The sequence below is a fragment of the Miniopterus schreibersii genome (genome assembly GCF_964146895.1).
Source record: "Miniopterus schreibersii genome assembly, chromosome: 7".
NCBI classification, from domain to species: Eukaryota; Metazoa; Chordata; class Mammalia; order Chiroptera; family Miniopteridae; genus Miniopterus; species Miniopterus schreibersii.
The window spans coordinates 17,037,933-17,058,184 of record NC_138108.1 but is presented as its reverse complement, the minus strand read 5'-3'; the positions used below and the strand labels follow the sequence as shown (position 1 = coordinate 17,058,184).

Genomic DNA, 20,252 nt, shown 5'->3' with positions numbered 1-20,252 from the left:
TGTTATCTATACCACTTACCAAAAAATCAAAAATGTTGAATCAACTAGGTTAGTCTTAATTAATTTAGTCTATTTCACTTTACTAATGAGCAACCAATATGATACTGGCATCATAGAATAGGGAGAACTTACCCGCTAGTGTGTGTGTGTTTGCATGCTCACATGCACGCACACACGTATGTGCATGAGCATGTATTTGAGTGTCATTTGGTTGTCTGGTTTGAAGTGGATTATAAAAGTTTTCAAGGAAGATTTTGCATTTTTGAGCTGGATCTTAAAGAATGGCTGGAAGGACGTTAAAGAGGACATTACACATAAAACATCTAGGAGAAAATTCCGCACATTTTAGGAGATACTGGCTAGTTCAACTTAGAAAGATCATTTTTTCTCTAGGGAAAGTGCAAGTAAACTGGAAAGTAAGATTGGGGCCATGAAAGTGGCACAAGATAACACAGAGACGCACACTGAGACAGGAGGTAGAAGGCCTTCAAGGGCGAGACCTCAGTCTGATGGCCAGTGAAAATCCAATGATGGCTTTTGGTAGGGATGTGGGATTATCTGAGCTCTGTATTAACATCAGTCCATCAGCAGTGTGTGGTGGAACTGTGGAAAGGGGAAAGAAAGTCCCAGTTAAAGATGCTGACTGAAAGAAAACCAGTTAGCAAGAGTGCCAACAGTGGGAGTAAAGGGAGAATCTGGCAAAACAAGGGCTGCTCCCCAGTCAGTAACAGCTAGAACTCACCTGGTGGGGAGAATGCCAATCTTGTTGTCATTAGCACTCACCATCCTTTCTCTCCTTTTGAATTTTGTCTCTCTAGGTGATTGAGTGTAACCTGCGAGCATCTCGATCCTTCCCCTTTGTTTCCAAGACACTCGGGGTAGACTTCATTGATGTGGCCACCAAAGTGATGATTGGAGAGAGCATCGATGAGAAGCCTCTTCCAACATTGGAACATCCCATCATTCCTGCTGACTATGTTGCAATTAAGGTAACATTTGAAAAAACTCTATTAGTCGTTTTTGTAAGTTCTAAGGAAACTACAGGAATAATTTTTCATCAAACAATCGATATTTTATGAACCTTCTCACTAAAGTGCTGGACTGGGGAGTTATGATGTTTCCTTTGACTAATGCAATGAAAGTGCACTGCAGTCAACTTTATGGGAACTACTGTGCATTTCAAAAAAAATTTTAAATCGTTTAGAATTGCATAACTTCAAAACCGACTAGCTAGCTGAGTGAATTAGAAACTACGTTTATGCGCTGATGCACTATGGTGCCAGTTTAGCTGGTAAACAGAAATCATGGACATATGTTGTTAGGATAAGGCTTGAATTGAGCCACTTTTGAACTGTGCCAAGACTTCAAGAATGCATGAATCTTGTAAAAGTCTTAGTCCTGTGGTGTTGGTTAAATTCTTCCCACCGTGGCCGCTGTTGCTTAGTCTTTACTTTCTTTAGTGGCATAATTTTCCCACTTGAAAAGTTGAGATAGTGGTTACTGTTTACAGTGGTGCTGTAAAAGTGATGAAAATGCCAGTACCTTTATGAAGAGTAACCAAGAAAACAAGGCTTTTTCTTCACTAATTTCCAATATTTGTGTATATTTCTGGTGATATTTGTAATGAAGCCATTGTGCTTCTCAAGCTCCCTCACTGTTACCCATGCAGAATATTTATAATTATGACTTTAACTACTTTATTGGACAAGCATGACGATTACTGAGATATTGTATAAATATGTATAAATTTTTTAGATGAAGCACACATGAAATTAATTTATATTGAGTAATATACTTATGTGACACTTACATATTTTAGATGCTTTCAAAGGACTTCCATTCCTACATGTACTGGTGACCTCAACCATAATTGTGTTACAGAGGAGAGTCTGCCTTCTGACTTTTACAGTGGAAGCTTTAAGATGAAGCTATAAATAAAAAATATTTATTAATCTTACTTAAGTAAATAATTTAGGATGCCTTGGAATTTATAGCACACTGAAATAGAATGTTGCCTTTTATGTTGGGGGAGGGTTGTGGCATTTTAATCCTGGACACTATGACAAAACATAAATTGTTAAAGTTTTCAAGGGGATATATATACATAAATTTTTTTGAGACCAACAAAGTCCTGAAAAATATTTTTCCACTGAAGATTCTATATGTAAATTTCAAATTCATGTTTTTTATTCATAGACACAGGAATATATATACATTTGCACACATGTATGAAACAATTTCACACTAAAAACAATATTAATGGATAGATAGGCACTTTTCAAAATACACTATATCTTCCAGTTTACTTCTTTCCTAGTTATCATTGTATATGAATCTACTATTTTCAAATTACTTACTTATAGTCAGTTTTAATAGAGCCCTAATAAGGTGGGTGGATATAAACAGATGAGGGTATTGGGAAGCTGGAATGCAGGAACGTATATATAATCATTTGACTATGATGACCCAGTGAAATGACTCCAAGCTAGAATTCCCATGACAACTCGGAGGGGTGCCAGCATCAAAGGTAAAGTAGTCTAGACCAGATAAATGGGTATATGCAAGAAATAAGAATTCAGTTCTTAGTGAGTTGCACTGATAAAAATGAATGAAAAAGAAGCACTCCTATCTATATTCTAGTACATATGAAAGTTCTGAGCAAAAGTGTTTCCAAGCAGAATGTTTTTCAAAGCTTTTTAAGAGGTGTCAACAACAGTTTAATATCTCAGAAGTCAGCTTAAAGACAGAAATTTCTGGCAAGGTGGCTTGTCACAAGTTCAAATGATCAAAACAAGAAGAGGAATGTTTCATAAAGCCAACCAAGAAAAAAATGTGTTTGAACTCTGTTTGGGTAGACCAATGCCCAGCAGACTTCGTTTGAAATCACTCCAGTAAGACTCTGTGTAGGCCAGATTAGAAACACTGGCTTAGACTGGTCACAGGGGCCCCATTTACAGAAATAATTTGTGATTATTTAACCCAAGTTTTTGGCCAAGAGCTCAGGAAATTCTTGGAACAGAGTTTTAAAGCTATTTTTCAAGTCAGATGCTTGGACCAAAGATATTTTTTTACATGTCTACCATAGCCTAAATGAGTTGTGTGAGAGTTGATTCACTAAATGTATTTCTTCTCTCTTAGTCCTTTTGTACCTTTCTCACATATTTTCCCTCCCTATTATTTCTGACAGGCTCCAATGTTTTCCTGGCCCCGGCTGAGGGATGCTGACCCCATTCTGCGATGTGAGATGGCTTCCACTGGAGAGGTAACTAGTTAATGGTCCAGGACCACTTTCGTTAAATCTGCTTTGAAATAAATGGCTTTATGATCTGAATGTAGTAAAATAAGTTAGTAAATAGTAAGGGGAACACAAAGATCTGCTATCAGAGTAAGCCTGAAAGGGCTTTAGAATTTTGAGCTAAAGAAAAATCTTTTAGTTTGGGGGACCAGAGTCCAAATCCTCACTTATATATTTCAACATGTGAATATAATACATGTGTTCTTAATTCGTTTCCACATTACACACTAAGAATATCTTTCAAATATCTTCTGGGTCTTTCTTTTTATTTTAAGATTCTCAGGTCTCTCTGCAACATCCTTCCCCCCCCCCCCCATTAGATCAGTGGATTTTTACAAGCAATATGTAAAATGAATGTACAGCATCAGAAAGATCATGGACCTAAATATTGTGCAACATGCGAGTATATGCAAAATTTCAGAACCACTTTCAAAGCAACTTGAATCTCTTGGGGATTACCTATAAACTATAATGGGACTGGCCACTGGATGTCCCTCTTCACTTGTGTTGGGCCTCTGTCAGCTGAAGGTTTCTTCAAGAATGTGAAATGTGTTTCTTGTAGAGAGCTGTCAGATTCTAGAAAGTTCCCTACATGTCAGTGTCAGGACATTTTATGAATCACCTGGCCCTTGACAGACTTACCAGATACAACCTTCAAATTCTCATCTGTGGACGTCAGACTGTCAACATCAGACTGTGAGGCATCACTGTTTCCTCCTGGTATTGAGGAAAACCTGAAAGAGGAAACATTTAATTGCAACAAGTACTTGATGTTTTATATGGTTGCCTGGTTACAAGCAGGGTCTGTGATGAGAAGCCAAGTGAGACAGGAAAGCAGTCAGTGAGGAATAAATGGCTATCTTGTTTGTATGTAGTCTGATGACCGCATTCTCTTAGCTCCTTTGCTGCTGCTTTTAATTTAATAGGTGAGAAAAACCTAACTTTAAAATGCGGGACCTCTATTACGTTTCTGGGCCATTGAAGGAGGCTCTCTTCCGGGTTATCACTCAGTAGTGGGGCTATTTTCAGCTGGTCCAGGGTTCAGATCAGGGAGAGATCTGTTTTCCTTCACACTGTTTGCTCTAGTGTGACAAATCTATTTTCAGTGCTGAAGTCCATTCTGCCTCCAGACATACATTATTGGAGTTGTTGAAATATGAAAATATGAAAGAATTAGAAATTCAGCTCCCCCTTTGTTGTGTCTGTTTCAGAAATATAAAAAGAAATAATTCTCCTTCCATTATTAGAGTCATATTTCCAAGTGTCACGAAGTGTGATGTTACAAGGTCCACTGTATAACCGAAATCAGAATAATAATTCTAGCTTAGTGCAATGTCAATTATGCTTCAAAAAGATGTTCTCAGTGTTCACATGGCTTATTGAGGGATTGAATGAACCTTTAGCTCCTGATCTAGGTAAGGGGCGTTTTATTTTCCCAGTGGTGAGGTGGGGATATCAGTCCTAATTTTTACTTGAATATCTGACTACTTTATATGTTTTTATGTAGAAAACTGCTGAAACCACTTATGTGTTGTTGTATCTCAACTTATGATGGGATGGCCCAGGTTCTTTCATTAGAATTGGGTCCCATTAAGTTAGTTGACCAGAACTTGACCAAAGAAAACGTTCACTGTATAACCGTAGGTTCACTGTAGGTTTACAGTTGTTTGTATGGAAAACAATACAATAATTAATAAGTTATAATAAAAGAATAAACACTCTGTTTTGCATACTCACAACTGTAAACCTACTCTTGCCCCACCCTGTATCCTGGTGGTCAGCTGAAGGTCAAAGTGATGAGAACTTTTCTTTCTTAAAGAAGGAATGTGGCCATCAGTGTTATTTACTATAATGGTGGTTCTGTACTTGTGCCAAAGGACGATGTGCGTGGCCGAGTCTACTCCCAGCATACTCACATGTACCATTTATTCTGGAGTTATGCTGGCCATGTGACCTGTACTTATATTGTAGCACAATTACTGTTGGTGAAGCCTCTATCTATGGTAACATTATATAGTTCGGAATTGTTTACTTATGGCTGCGGGATTCAGGGCTAGTAGCATGGCATTTAGGTTCATTATATGAAAATTATAAAAAACAAACAAACTCCTTTGAGATTTTCATGGACTTGCTGAATTGCTCAGAAGGCTTTCTCATGAGCTGTATGAAAGGGCTCCTAACCGATTGCTCAGCAGTTATGCATTTGTGCTACTGACCTGTGAATTCATGCACTGTTGCATAGCACACACAACACACACTGTTATTTAAACATTATGTCGTATTAACATTTGGTAACTCACCACGTTATGGACCAGAAGCTGTGATTTGTATCCAAATAACTCACGGTAGAATCCAGTTATGTTGTTCCGCGGAGTGTTGTTGGATAGAGAAAGAATTGCTTATTCATTCATTATGCTTAATTAAAAACATAAGATACATCTGCCCTGGCCAGCCTTTTCATCCCCGAATTCAGATTGCATGGGCAATGCAATAATATCTGGCGATGGAGTCTATGAATAAACTGCTTTCCATTTGTAATTTTTTTTTTTTTGGTAAAGGTGGTTGACTATTACTTGCTTCCTTTATTTTATTTTTTTCACTTATTCTAAACAGGTGGCTTGCTTTGGAGAAGGTATTCACACAGCTTTCCTAAAGGCAATGCTTTCTACAGGATTTAAGATCCCCCAGAAAGGCATCCTGATTGGAATCCAGGTACGTGGCGTGCGGTTGTGTGCATGCCGTGGGCACGTGCTGGGAATGGTTGGGGGAAGGGACCTTAATTATGGTATAGGAGGGGGACAGTGGTTCTTCTAAAGAAAACAGCAACTTATAGAAAGCATGTTCTCTATATGCTCCCTGATTTTTGCCTTTCTCCATTGCAGTGGACAATAAAATTAAGTGGATAAATAAAAAAGACAGAAATAAAAAGTCTTTAATGAAAGGATATTTGTTCTGAAAGATATTTAGGGCTCCTTTTAAAGGAGTCTCCTTCATTGTTTGGTTACATCTTTTCTATATGTTTTATTCTTAGTCATTCCTCCTTAGCTCTGAACATAGGCTTTCCAAAAGGTTGGGCCTCGCTCCTTTCTCTCTCTCTCTCTCTGTCTATCTCCATCTCTCTTTCTCGCCCCCCCCCGTCTGTCTCTGTCTATCTCCATCTCTCTTCCTCTCCCCCCGTCTGTCTTTGTCTATCTCCATCTCTTAACTTTCCCCTTTTCCAGCTCATCTACGTCTATAATATCCATCTTCCTATCTGCAACAATCACCTTTAAATCGCAATCCTCAGCCATCTCATGTTTCCAACAGTCTGCTGGACACCTCTATCTGATCTCTAACCCAACGCATCTCCCAAACTGAGGTCGTATTATTCTCTTCCTGACCTCTGTCCCTTCCTTTCTTACCTTCATTCATTCACATTTCAATTTCTACTAAACGTCAGAGATTTAAAGTTGAAGACGTGGATATTATTTGAGAAATTTCTTAGCCTCGCTCTCCATGACTAATTGAAAGTCCTTAAAGGGCAGTGACTTAATGGGCTTAGGAAAGCCAGCATATCTATCCCACAGTATACTGTGGAGGTTCTTCAAATATCAGTATTTGGTAAGCCTTCTCTGTCGAAGCAGGGTGCAATAATTACAAGTGAATATGTTCATATAATGAAAAGGACATTATTGGTTTATTATTGCAGGCCAAATATCAATCTTAGTGCAAAATGGTAGCCCAGAAACTCCTTGGAATAATTATTGCAAGAATGTAGAACCTGTTCTGTTTATAAATTTCCTGAAAAATACTAGATGCTTCCAAGGGGTCATTCACTTTCTTTTGAGATTAGTAATTCTTGGATCCTTTGCAAACAATAGATGGTCTTCTGCATCACCCCTGCCGCATTTTTAATAAGCTCAAACCCTGCATGGTTACATAAAAATCATTAAAATATAATTAGAACAGTACCAGGTATTCTCAAGCCAGTGGGTGATTATTATACACGCCATCTCATTAGGGTGTCTTAATATCTGCAGATTAGACCCTGGAGACTGGATGGGTAGTCGCTTTGGAGAAGTTTCTGCAAAGAGTAACTTGGGATTTTACTTCCTAAAGGTGCCAAAAGGGTGATGGTGAACAGTGAGAGCAGAGACTAACAAGATGACTTGCAACTACAAAGCTTAATGGCAGTTTAGAGACACATCACACCTTATGAGAGACTCATTACCTTATGAATGGGTACTAAGTATTATTAAGTTGCAAGTATGAGAGTATTTGCCCAACTTCCAGCTATGGCTTAAAGTTTAATGTGAGACCTGGGGGCATTCAGAGGAGACCGTGCCCTTAATCCCTATCTTCGCAACGAATCATATAGTGCTAACATTTTAAAATACCAGTTTAAAAAGGCAGTGATGTATAAAATTGCACCTTGTTTGGTTCCAGTGCTGCAGGGAAATATGAGGCAAAAATTAATTTGATCCCTATGAAGTATTTGTGTAATTTTGGCATCAGTGAACGGAATTTTTGCTTTGCAGGAAAGAAAGGGTTTTGGGAGGAAAAAAGAGTTTTCTTCAGCAAGGGGTTCTGTCCATTGAGATTCCACCTTCCCACAAACTCTTTTTTTTTAAAGAAATTGTTCCAGCAGCTACATGAGTTATTGCAAAGAACTCTCTCCCTGTGCATGAGTACATAATCTTAGGGATTTAAATATATAGGTGTTTTTAATTACAAAGACAAAAAAATATTTAAAGAAATACTTAATAAAATTGTATTTAATAAAATATTTGCAGCTGCGGTAAATTTGATCAGCATTACTGTAAGCCTTCAGAGATATACAAGAATCATCTTCTGACCTACTTTATATGGGAGGCAAGGAAAGCTGCCATCACCAACAGTTAATGTATAGTCTCTCCATTACTATACGAAGGACTTTCCTTTATAGTCATTTTAAAAGTATGTAGTCATAAACTTAACTGAACAATATGACAGGCTATACTAACTAGAGAATTATTAGCTATAAAAGTCACCAGCATCTTCTTAGTTAGAATGGGACCAAATCTAATTGCAAGTTTTTACCCAAACTTCATAGCAACTGTGGACAAAGTAATGAAGGGTTCCATATCTCAGGATACATCGTATTTTTAAAAAACAAATTTATTTAACATGACTCCACTAGGTCAGAAGAATTCATATAAACTCATTTGAATATATAAAGTCAGAACTTAAAAGGACCAAAAATAGTACTGCTAATATATAAATGGGGGTTAGGGCCAGTAAGTACAAGGGAAGGCATTTAGTTGAGTTATGCAGTGATGTTCTAAGAAAGAAAGCCCACAAGTGCATTGTGACTTCCTAAGGCCATCACTGATCTAGCAGGTGTGTGGACTTCACCCACAGGAGAGCACTGGCAGCCAGCGCTGTCGCAGCTAATTTGCCCTATTTTTCCAGGATATACAAATGGGGAGGTTGGTCAATATCCATCCCACTCATCTCCCTGCCCTGACCCACCAGCCTGCTATGAGTAGAAAAGTTTAATTGAAGATTCCTTAGTTTATTATTAATATTTTACAATGGGTCATAAGATAAAATTGGGGGAAAAGAGAAATAATGAGAAGAGGTAAACGTGACTCTGGGCCAGGGAACATTTTTATTATTGTTGGTGGTTTAACAGATATTTTAAATAGTAATTATTACTAGCGAATATCAGCCACTTCGAACATTTAGTAAATAGCTTGTATGTGGATGTGTGTTTGTGTGTGTGTGGGGGGGGCATGCATATACTCATTGGTTTTCTTGCAGAATTCTTAACTTTTTCTTTTTTCATTTCTCTTCTCTTTCCCCTCCTAATCCTTTACACACATAGACCCCCTGTGTCTGCCCTTCCAAGGTTAAATCCTATGAGTCAAATTACCTAGGAAATTTGAAATACTTATAGCATCAACATGGTGTACCTGTAGGACTTTGGAAAAAATCAGGATTTAGATTTTGTCAAGGGATCCTTGTTAACTTACCTATTACATGCACAGTGTCTCTACCAAGAGGCTCGCCGTAGGCATGGATCCTGCTATTAGAAAAACACAATGCAGCTTTACATGGGAACAAAATCATCGTTGATTCCCTTGTAGTGTTTCTAGTTTCCTTTCATCCCATCAGGGTTTATTTTTAGTTGCTATGAGCAGACGGTCTGCCTTGTTTTGAAGTTTTCTGGAACACCCTTTAACAATAAATGATTCACTCGAGAGTTGACCAAGGCCCTCGCTGGTTATTCCCCTCTGATGGGGCTATTCTGTGTTGCGTGTGGAGAGGCGAGCGCCATCCCGGCATCTGCGCCTCAGCATTGCTCAGAAGCACAGAGCAAGCATTCGATTCGAAAAAGACAACTCCAAGTGACTCGAATCACCTTTTATCTTCAATACAGAATCATTAGGAACCGCCATAGAGTTGTCAGCCCAGATGTCCCTGTAGAGTCCACAGGCATCACACAATATTAGCCTGGCTTCTCTGTTCTGCAGCCAGAAGTTGGAGTAATGTGAAAATGATAATTGGGGGATATATATATATATATATATATATATATATATATATATATATAAAATTTTTAAAGGACTTTCTTATAAACATTTTCCAGGAAATAAATCAGCTTGTACTTTTCACCTCTAGTTACAAATGGTTTCTTACCCAGGTATTTTCAATCAGCTATTAAATCCGGGGCTGCTCAGATGCAAGCTGACAGCTGTAATTTCTTTTTGTAGAGAGGCTGTTTTATGTGTCACAAGTGTTCAATACATGTTTGATAGAAGTTTATAATGTGGCTATGAAAGCCAACACCCCAGACCGGGAGGCAGAGTGGTTGCCTGGCTGGGAACTGCCAATACTGTCATGTAGGATATTTATCTTTTCCAGCACGAAACAGCTCCATAATGAGGTTCTGACTGGTGTCTGCGGGTCTTAGAGGACTTGCTGACTTATTTTACTTTAAAATGGTCAAGGAAAAAAATTACATTCTAGTACTCCTCCCTCAACATTTTTCACTGTGTCTTTGGCCAAGGTTAGTGCATCTTCACTTCCAGTTACAAAATGAGAGAAAGATGGCCCTCCTATCTCCTATCCCCTCCTATTCCTAGACTTAAGTGTGTGTCAGAATCACCGGGGGGGTTTGCTGAAACGTAGATTACTGGGACTCAGGCTCAGAGTTCCTGATTCTGTAGATCTGGGGCAGGGCCCAAATGTTCATGTTTTAAACAAATTTCCGGGTGAAGCCCATTTCCCAGGGGACCACATTTTGAGCATTACTGTACTTGAGAAGTGGTATTTTAGAAAACTGGTTCAACATTATGTTATACTATGCCCATATATTATCAGTGACTTTTTGCTAGAGGATCATTTAGGAGATTGACAATAGTTTGTTCAGTTCATGATTAATCTATTAATTAGTCATTGCGTGTTTGTTGGAGGCCTTTATGTTGAGCCTTCTAATGTTCTTTGGTGCTTACTTAAGTCTGCTCTGTGTTTAGCAGAAGTTCCAAAATTCAGAAGTTCATTTATACTATTTAGAATATTTCATGTATATTTGCTGTATTTCAGGAAACTTAAAACATGAAGAAAACCTAAAAATGCCATCTAATTCAGTCCCTTGCTTTCCGAGCAGAATCAAACTTGAGCCAAACTTGAACGAATGATTGTCCTGTTCTGCCTAACCTGTTCTTAAAGAGACTGGTGCACATCTCATTAAGCTGCCCTAACACCTCTGAGCTACCCTCTGATTTTATACTTATTTATTTTTTGTGTCTACCCATGAGTTTCTTGCAGCGAAACCCATTCTTCTTCTTTGGTACTAAGTGGAAATGGAAAGCTACTTTTCTGGGCATGGTTACAGCTCATGTTCTAGAAGACTGTCATGAATAACCCTTGAGCCTGCCTTAACCGAGATTCATCCAGTTGCATTTATCTCTTCTCTTTGCCAATAGTTTCCTCTCATAAAACTGCAGTTCTTGGATGAGAGGGACAGAATCTGAAATAATTCTATATTTGAACACAGTCTTTGGAGTCTTTTCCTAGGATTTAGATCTGTTCTCAAAAAGCCTCTGCAAGTAAATATTATCAAAGTTGTGCAAGGATCTTGATATGTTTTGTTATTGAAATTGTAATTTCTCTAAAATTCTGAAATAAGATCATGAAAAAATCCATTACTAATATAATATAAAATATAATATAATAACCATTACTAATATAATAAATAGATCACAAAACATTTACTAAAGTAACCAAATTATGTCATCTGTATATAAACTTTTTATAAGGGAAAACAGTCAAAATGGCCTTATTTAATGCAGACTGGATGTTTTTAACTTCGTATGATTTGGCACACTCAGTTACTCATGTGCTCATGTTAATGAGCTCAAGGTCATGGGCTGGTCTTTGGACAGGCCACTTAGCTTCGCTTTCTTTCACCCTGACTACTGTCTTGCACTTACTGGCTTTAGGCCCCAGGAAGGAGGTGGGTTCAGAACTGGGGAACCCTGATGGCCATGAGCAGGAATCCAGGGAAGGCAGGACCTGGAAACTAGATGGGTCCAGCTGGGGCTCCAGAAGGTCCCAGCAATGACTATAGGAAAATATCTGAACAGGGAGATGCAATGTTAGGGAAGCCTGTCCAAAGTAAAATAAATGTGAGGAGGAAGTTGGTTTGTGTTGTAAGTGTGACAGCCAGGAGAGGAACCCAGGCTGGAAACTAAGGGGCAGGAGCAGGAATCTAGTGTCTGGGAGGAAAAACACCACACAGCTATTTGAATAATGATAATAATACTTAATGAGAACTCTTAATGGGCCAGTAATTATGCTAAGTCGCTCTTCTAGCACTTAGTAGTTCTTACTTTAAATTCATTCATTGAGTTGTGAGGACTTAAAAAAATACTTCTTTTCCTCTCACCTTCTAAGTTCTTCTAGCTGGGCTAATCAAATGAGCAGAAACAGATTAACAGGAGAACATGTACAAAGTTTATTATGGATGTACATGCTGGGGTGTCATGAGATAGGAGACCTGAAATGCAATGGGCAGCTGAGGTTTATAGGCCAGTATGGCGAAAGGCGAAATAAGCAATTGGTAGGTAGCTGGGGAGCAGTGTAACACAGGTGGCAGGCAAGTTCTTGCTGAGCAGCTCAGAAACAATGTAACAATATGGTGGGGGGGGAGCGAGGGGCTAGGGGGCGGGGGTCTAGCTACCAGGCCCCTCCTGGAGCCTTCCTATCTAATATTAAGGTGCATTTGTTAAGGTTCCTCTTCCAAAGCAGACCTTTCCATGTGAATCTCTTAGGCAGGAAAAGGGGAGGGCAGAAGGTTCTTTCTGAATCTTGTTTCTTATTAACCGGTTTAAAATCAATATCCCAAAAGGCACTGTTTTTTTCCGGGGGGGGAACTTTGGTCCCCTTTAGAGTACTCACAAGGACCCCATGATTCGGATACTGTTCTATTCCTGTTTAACGGGTGGGGAAAGGGCATCATGGAGAGAGATTTAAGTAAGTTGCTCAAGGTCACACAGTTTATCGCAGGGCCCCAAGAAGTAGGTACACTATTATTCTCACTGCTGTTTTAAAAATGAAGAAATGAAAGCTCAAAGACATTAGCTTTTCTAACCAGTGATGAATGGTAAAGCCAGGATTTGAAATGCAGCTGGCGACTCCAGAGCCCATTCTCTCAAAAGGGAGTTTCAAGTGGTTGACTTATTGCCGGCGCTGTGCACGAGCTACTAGGGCAGGGCCTAGTAACTGAAGGGCGGCACAAGGTTTGAACTCAGCAGCGAGAACAGGTCCAACAGGCAAAACATCCAGCAAGGCGGGCTTGGCATGGAGCTCTTTAGCTACTCCCTGAGTGAGAGGATCTGTGCAGAACTGGGGTCCGTCTGCATCTGCCCATAGAGCTTAAATGGATTAAATGGGGAATGAAGGAAGTTGAGGGCAAGGTAAAAAGAGAACAGAGAATAAGAATGTAGGTGGGATTGTATCTATATTGGAAAAATAAGTAAGAACTCATACTCACTGTAAGAAGATAAACGATAAAACTTGTCATCTTTAGATATAAAACACCTGGCAACAATGGCATTGCCTCTTATAATGGCAGGGAAAATACCATATTGCATATGACTAAATAAAGAGCATGGATATCTAGAAAGTGAATTTTATTAAATTCCTTTAATTTCAGCAATCATTCCGTCCGAGATTCCTTGGGGTGGCCGAACAATTACACAATGAAGGTTTCAAGGTATGTGATATTAATTTTTTGATGAATTGTTTCCTGTCAGTGTTGAACTCTCTCCACAAAAGAGAATGTTGAAAAAAATCTTAGGGAATTAAGTAGATCAAAATATGTCCTAAGTTAATAGTTTCAAGTCTTCAATGAATAAAATAATTAGAAAGACTAGCTTTAAGTTTTAATACAGTTATCACAAACTTAGAAAGTTTAGCTTACACAGAACTGGGACAAAGTTCCAATGCATTTCCATATATTTTCCCTTTTTCTGTTTACATATGTAGTCATAGTGTCCAGTTGCTACAGTTATAGGCAAAACTTCTTGTTGTAATAGTGTCAACAATAAAAAGAAAGAAAAAACATATTTGCTATGAATACATTCACACAAAGCCTGGTTTAATGCAACAAAGTAGCTCCTAAGGCTCAGGGTGGGCCTGTGGTGGTCGGCTTTGTTGACCTAATAACAATGAATAATCAGCCATGAATAATTTTTTATTTTTCTGCTCTACAAAAGCAGTTACAATGGAGGTTATGAAATTTTTTACCACTGCAAATAAATTTAAAAATATTTGAAGTGCCCATGACTATGTATACTGAGTCCAAATCTCTATTCATGGAATCATATTGTTTCTCATATTTTATTGTACTTTGTGTTTTAAATGACATGTAGGCTTCTTTGCTTCATGAGAGCCTTCCCTGTGGTACAGTAACTGACTTTTCCATTTTAAACACAGCTCTTTGCCACGGAAGCCACGTCAGACTGGCTCAATGCCAACAATGTCCCCGCCACCCCCGTGGCATGGCCATCTCAGGAAGGACAGAATCCCAGCCTCTCTTCCATCAGAAAGTAAGAACTGGGCAGAGTTGTCTGTGATAACAAAACAGAGGATTAACCTTGGGAACTAGTGTGATGTGAACACTTTACCCTCTTGCATGACTTCTATAAATCCTCTTGGTCAACCAGTTTAAAATGAGTGAATCTGTGGGTGATAGTAAAGTTTCATTCTCATGAACTTTGCTATCCCTATGAACACATGATGTCATATGTATGTGCACATGGTGACATGCGGCATCTTTCAAAATAGTTGCTAGTAAGGGGGCTTTCCTTGACAGACCCCAAGATCTCAGTGATGAGAGTCATGGTCATGAAGACTGTAATGTAGGACTTTATATTTGACATTAAACTTATATATCTATATCTCTATCTGTCTATCTATCATCTATCTATCTATCATCTATCTATCATCTGTCTATCATCTATCTATCATCTATCTATCTATATCTATCTATCATCTATCTATCTATCTATCTATCTATCTATCTATCTATCTATCTATCTATCTATCTATCTATCTATCATCTATCTATCATCTATCATCTATCTATCATCTATCTATCTATCTATCTATCTATCTATCTATCTATCTATCTATCATCTATCTATCTATCTATCTATCTATCTATCTATCTATCTATCTATCATCTATCATCTATCTATCATCTATATCTATCATCTGTCTATTTATATCTATGTGCATGTCAAGTACAAGTTTGACCAGCTGTCTTTCACTGACCTTATGCATCAGTGACTCAATTTCTCGAGATCTTGCCACGTGCAGGAGACTATGATGAGAGCTATGATAATGTCAGTCACTGGATCACCTAATTTGCATTCTTTGATCAATTGGTCACTGTGCCTTAGGCTATGTCATCATTAGAGCTGTAAGACATATTATTTCAGCAAGCTATGTGACCCCAGGGGACACCATTATGTAAACACAGGACTATGTGGCATAGGTACAGAGGAGATAATTCTCAGTTGCTCCAGGATATTACACCCCATTGAATGACTAAGTCATACCAAATTCTATGCACTAGGCTATTGTTAGAGCTCCTAAGAAGGTAACCTATAAATCAGTATCAAGTTAATAAAAGGAGGGCAAATTTTTCAGACCTTTGTAGACTTCCAGTGATGTTATAAGCCCTTGCTTAGAGCTTTGTAAAACAATAATTAGCATTACTTCATGCCTTTGACATTTAAATGTCTCCTGTGTGTGTAGCTGCCCAGCAAGAGAATGTGAAGTAGTTTAACTCAGAATCAGGTGACCTGCATTCTCATACCATCAGCCGAGAGGCACTGGGAAGCCACAGTGAAGTAAAGTTGATCTGGGAGTGGAAATATGGGGAGGACTGGGCTTCGACGCTGGGCGAATCACCTCCTTGTAAAATAAGTAAATACCTATCAAATTACCAAGGTAGCATTTTCAAGAGAAAACAAACCTTTCCCTTCAATTAGTTAGACTTTCACCAGAATTCTTTCAAGAGCACAGTAATAAAATTATAACCCCCAAATAGTGTAACGTGAACATTTACTGAGAGGGGGACAGATGGCAGTCAGCTCGGTATGGCATTGACTCCAAATGGCTAGGAGAGTAATTTACGTTAGTATTTTTAAAACTAATTATAAAATACCCATGGTCACCTGCAAGCTTTTGTTTGTTCCGTTGGTTCTCCCAGGCTGATTAGAGACGGCAGCATTGACCTGGTGATTAACCTCCCCAACAACAACACGAAGTTTGTCCACGATAATTACGTGATTCGGAGGACAGCCGTCGACAGCGGAATTGCTCTCCTCACTAACTTCCAGGTACGGTCTTTTTCTCAAATCCAGGCTGCAGGAGAATTTTTGTTTCTGTGCCTCCCTTACGTGGGTTCATTGATCTATGCACACCTCTCCCCTTTCCTTCTTAGAACATTCAGAATGGAGGGGGATTTCTGAATAGAATCTAAAATAATGATGCTGTTATGGCAGGTCATGGCCTAGCTGAGACAGTGGGTGATCAAGCAATTGAGATAATCAAAAGCCACGGACAGCCATGGCTCTCTCATTACCCGTGCAATTATCCTTTAAATAAGAAGTGTGGTGTGGCATGGATTAAGGATACAAGCTCTTATTCCATTGTTTCTAAGTGAAAACCACCACGTAAGAGCAACAGGTTCATGATAACTGAAGACCCAGATACAGTGCAAACAGTTGTTCAGTTCACAGAAAATGATCGCGTGCGGCCTGTTCAGCTCCACTCGGACGTGATCCCCCAGGTTCTTTATCACAGGGGGAAGAGCTATTCTTAGGGACTCATTAACTTCCTGCGCATCCTACTTTTTCCCTGGGTCAGTTTTAATCCCTCTTCAGGGGGCGGGGAATGGGGGGGCGGGGGTGGGATAAGCATATTCATGGTGAGGTCTGAGATATAGCAGAAAGTCCCAATTAAATTTAAAAATTTGTTTCTTTCATCCCATGCCCCTTTGAAAACTGGGAGCAGACACTGTGACTTTTCACTCCTGCCTCATTAAACATTCACTTTCATATCATCTGGGTTGCTGAGATTCCTACCCTTCTGTTTTCAGGTGACCAAACTTTTCGCTGAGGCCGTGCAGAAGTCTCGCACTGTGGACTCCAAGAGTCTTTTCCACTACAGGCAGTCCAGTGCCGGGAAGGGGGCATAGAGAAGTGGAGGCCCGGCTCCCTTCCTGAACCAAGGAACTGATTCCCACCTTCCTTTCCCAGAGATGAACACAGACACCAGACTTTATTTCAGTTTACTCAGTTACGCCTTAATGTTCTTTTCTTTCACCATTAAATTGTCGTCAGTCACTTTTCAAAAACCTTGCATAGAGAGTCCTTCCTAAGTAACCTGTTCTTCGCGAGAATGCATTCCTCTATCGTGCCTCACTTTGGGTGGGCTACGCTTCCCCACGCGCTTCCTCGCAGCTAACATTTGATGGTGCTGATTAAGGGTAATCAAGGTAGGAAACGTTGCTTCTCTGTCTCCTGAACTCTTTCTCTGTGCACTTCACAGACACTACTGTCATTGTTTGAAAATAGCCGCCACACTCAGGACCCTTTCGCCAGGCAGAATGCTCTAAAGATTTGATAAAATGAAGCATGGATCTAATTTATGAAGCCCTTCATCATGATGCCTGTTTGCTGTTCCTTTTTAGTAATCCTTGTATCTGGCCCACCCAGGAATATCGTGATCCCTTCCCACAGTGCTGAATTTGAGAAGTGTGACTGAGGTCTTTAAGGAACAGATTTCTTTAAAGGACACTAGTTTGCAGTTTTGGGTTTTGGAGTATGTCAGCAGAGGGTAGATACCGCTGAGGCAGGTTTATTCCTGTTGTTCTTTGGAGTTTTAACCTGAGCCAACTGAAATCTTCAGATTTATGCCACCTCCCTGCCCTCCCCCACTCCCTGCCAACTTTCGATACACTTGGGAGTTACATTCATTCCCTTCAGACTATGGATTCTGATGATCTACTGAGGCCCACGCTGCACTGTGAGTCGCACACATTTTAAGCACAAGGTCCCCTTTCCTCCCGCATACAAGAGAAGCCCTTCCTTCAAGGCAGCCTTTGTATCTTTAAACTTTTTGTGTTATTACAAGTGCTCTAATTGTGAACTTTTAAATAAAATACTGTTAAGAGGCAATGCAGTTGTATTCTCGCATTTATTTACTTATTTTGTGTTGATATATAAAATTAGTTCACCTCTCTGATGAAGCAGGGCTTAGAGCCAGGATCATATCACTTTGTCTTTTTTCTAGACATATAGGGTATGTCTAGCAAATTAATATTAAAAATAATGAGGCCTAGGCCATTGCATTTTTTTCTTGTTTCCCTCTTGTTTATAAGTCTCATTGAACATTTTAAAAGAAGGAAATCTTACCCTTTATGACAGCATGGATGGACCTGGAGAGTATTATGCTAAGTGAAATAAGCCAGTCAGAGAAAGACAAGTACCACACGATCTCACTCATATGTGGAATCTAATGAACAAAATAAACTGATGAACAAAATAGGAACAGAGACATGGATACAAGGAACAGACCAACAGAGGTCAGAGAAGATGGGGAGGGGAGGACTAGATGAAAGAAGGTGCAGGGATTAACCAAAGAACATGTATCATAGCCCATAGACACACACAACAGTGTGGTGACTGACAGAAGGTAGGGGGCCTGGGTGGAGGTGGGCAAAGGGGGTAAAAAATGGGGACATCTGTGACAGTGTCAACAATAAAAATAAAGAAAAAAATTATCATGCGCTTATATGCCACCTTTGATCCATCCAGATCCTTTCAAATATAGTTACTGCCACATGCTGACTAAAGATTGCCAACCATATATAATAAACTTTTAAACAAATATCAAGCATGTTATGGAGAAAAGTAGTTGGACCCAAACAGAGGGTGATCCAGATTGCCTGGTGGAGACTGTCAATTACGACGGTGATACCATATCCTGGAAATACCGCCTAAAATGTGACTTTGGGAAGGTCCTAAGATAACGATGAAATACTAGACTATAGCCCTTCCCTCTCAGTCTGCAGTCAAGGATTTACCACTTGAGGTGGACCTGCACGAAGACTTCTCAAATTCAGTTCCTTCTCTCCCCCTTGTCACAGTGAGATCTTCATCACTTCTTCCCAGCAACATTATAATAATGTATTCCCTGATCGCCCATCCCCTGACCTGAAAACATTTAATGAATTTCTGCAGTGTTTGGTGTGGGATATACCACGGTCCCTCCTACTCCTATTATCCTAGGACCTTTCTGACACAGCACTGCTAAAACATTAGGCTCACCTGCCATTCATCAGGCAGGTCTAAGGTAGCATGAATTAGCCGTTTTAATCCTCGAAATGCCCCTCTGAGTAGGTGCTGCCATATTCCATATTATAAATAAAGGAACTAAGGCGTACATGACCAAGTCACACAAAACACAGTCTCATTTTTTGGTATCTTACATTGTAATGAAGACATACGTAAAAAATCATTTCTCACAGTAAAGAAAGTACTGAACTTGCCTGCAGAGATCAGGGAAGTGCTTACCTGGTGAAAGGGACTCTGTGTTGTCTTGAACAGTGCGCCATAGTTCCTCGGGCAGACTCTCGGACAGGCAAGGGCATTCATGTGAGGAAGTGAGTAGTTTGGCCGGACTGGATCTCAGGGTATGTGTGGAGAGAAAGGACTTGGGGCAGAAGTTGAGACTGGATCCTTAATTGTGCATATTTGAGCCACATGGAAGTTTTAAGGTGTTTTATTTGAAAGTAATTTTGGACTTAAAAAAATGCAAAAATAAAAATAGTACAGCCTTTACCCAGATTTACCTACTGGTAATATTTTACCCTGTTTGACTTTATATTGCTTGCTCTCGCTGTCGTCTATCATCTAACTATCTACACACACACACACACACACAGTGGAGGGAGAAAACTGCATTTTGACAGAGATAAGCAGGCTGCGGGTGACCAATTGGGAAATCTAACTCATACTTTGAAACAAACAGAATTACTTGCTGAAGGTACCAGAAGGTCGCAGCAACACTTAAGTTTTGTATTGTGGGAATTTAACAGAGGTTCTCAGCTTTCATATTAATTTGAACAGACTACTTGTAAAATAAAAAAAAAAAATGAGAACAGCAATAGTTAATCAAGTAATAATAATTAATCAAGTAATAATAATTAATCAAGCAGCATCATTTCTCAATGAACCCTATATTTTTGTTGGTAAAATAAAGGGTCTTTGGAAAACCAGACAAGACATACTCTCCATGGTGCTGAAAATTGAACTATGTTAAGTTTTGGTTTTGTTATCTCCCTCTTTTCTAATGTTCAAAATTTGCAAACGTCAATGAACAAGTAGCTAATGCGCCCAAGAGCTTGGGTTGGGTG

The 20,252-nt window shown here is 39.3% G+C and overlaps 1 protein-coding gene across 1 annotated transcript in view; it reads left to right on the top strand.

The window, feature by feature from the left end:
- The window catches only part of CPS1 (carbamoyl-phosphate synthase 1), a 145,909-nt gene extending 127,897 nt beyond the window's left edge, over positions 1-18,012 (top strand). Inside the window, exons 33-39 of the mRNA XM_081142905.1 lie at positions 819-989; positions 3,188-3,262; positions 5,909-6,007; positions 13,476-13,535; positions 14,258-14,370; positions 16,041-16,170; positions 16,932-18,012. Coding sequence (XP_080999031.1) covers positions 819-989; positions 3,188-3,262; positions 5,909-6,007; positions 13,476-13,535; positions 14,258-14,370; positions 16,041-16,170; positions 16,932-17,030 — 747 coding nt within the window. The 3' untranslated portion in view covers positions 17,031-18,012. The remainder of the gene's footprint in view (positions 1-818; positions 990-3,187; positions 3,263-5,908; positions 6,008-13,475; positions 13,536-14,257; positions 14,371-16,040; positions 16,171-16,931) is intronic.
- The last annotated feature ends 2,240 nt before the right edge of the window (positions 18,013-20,252 follow it).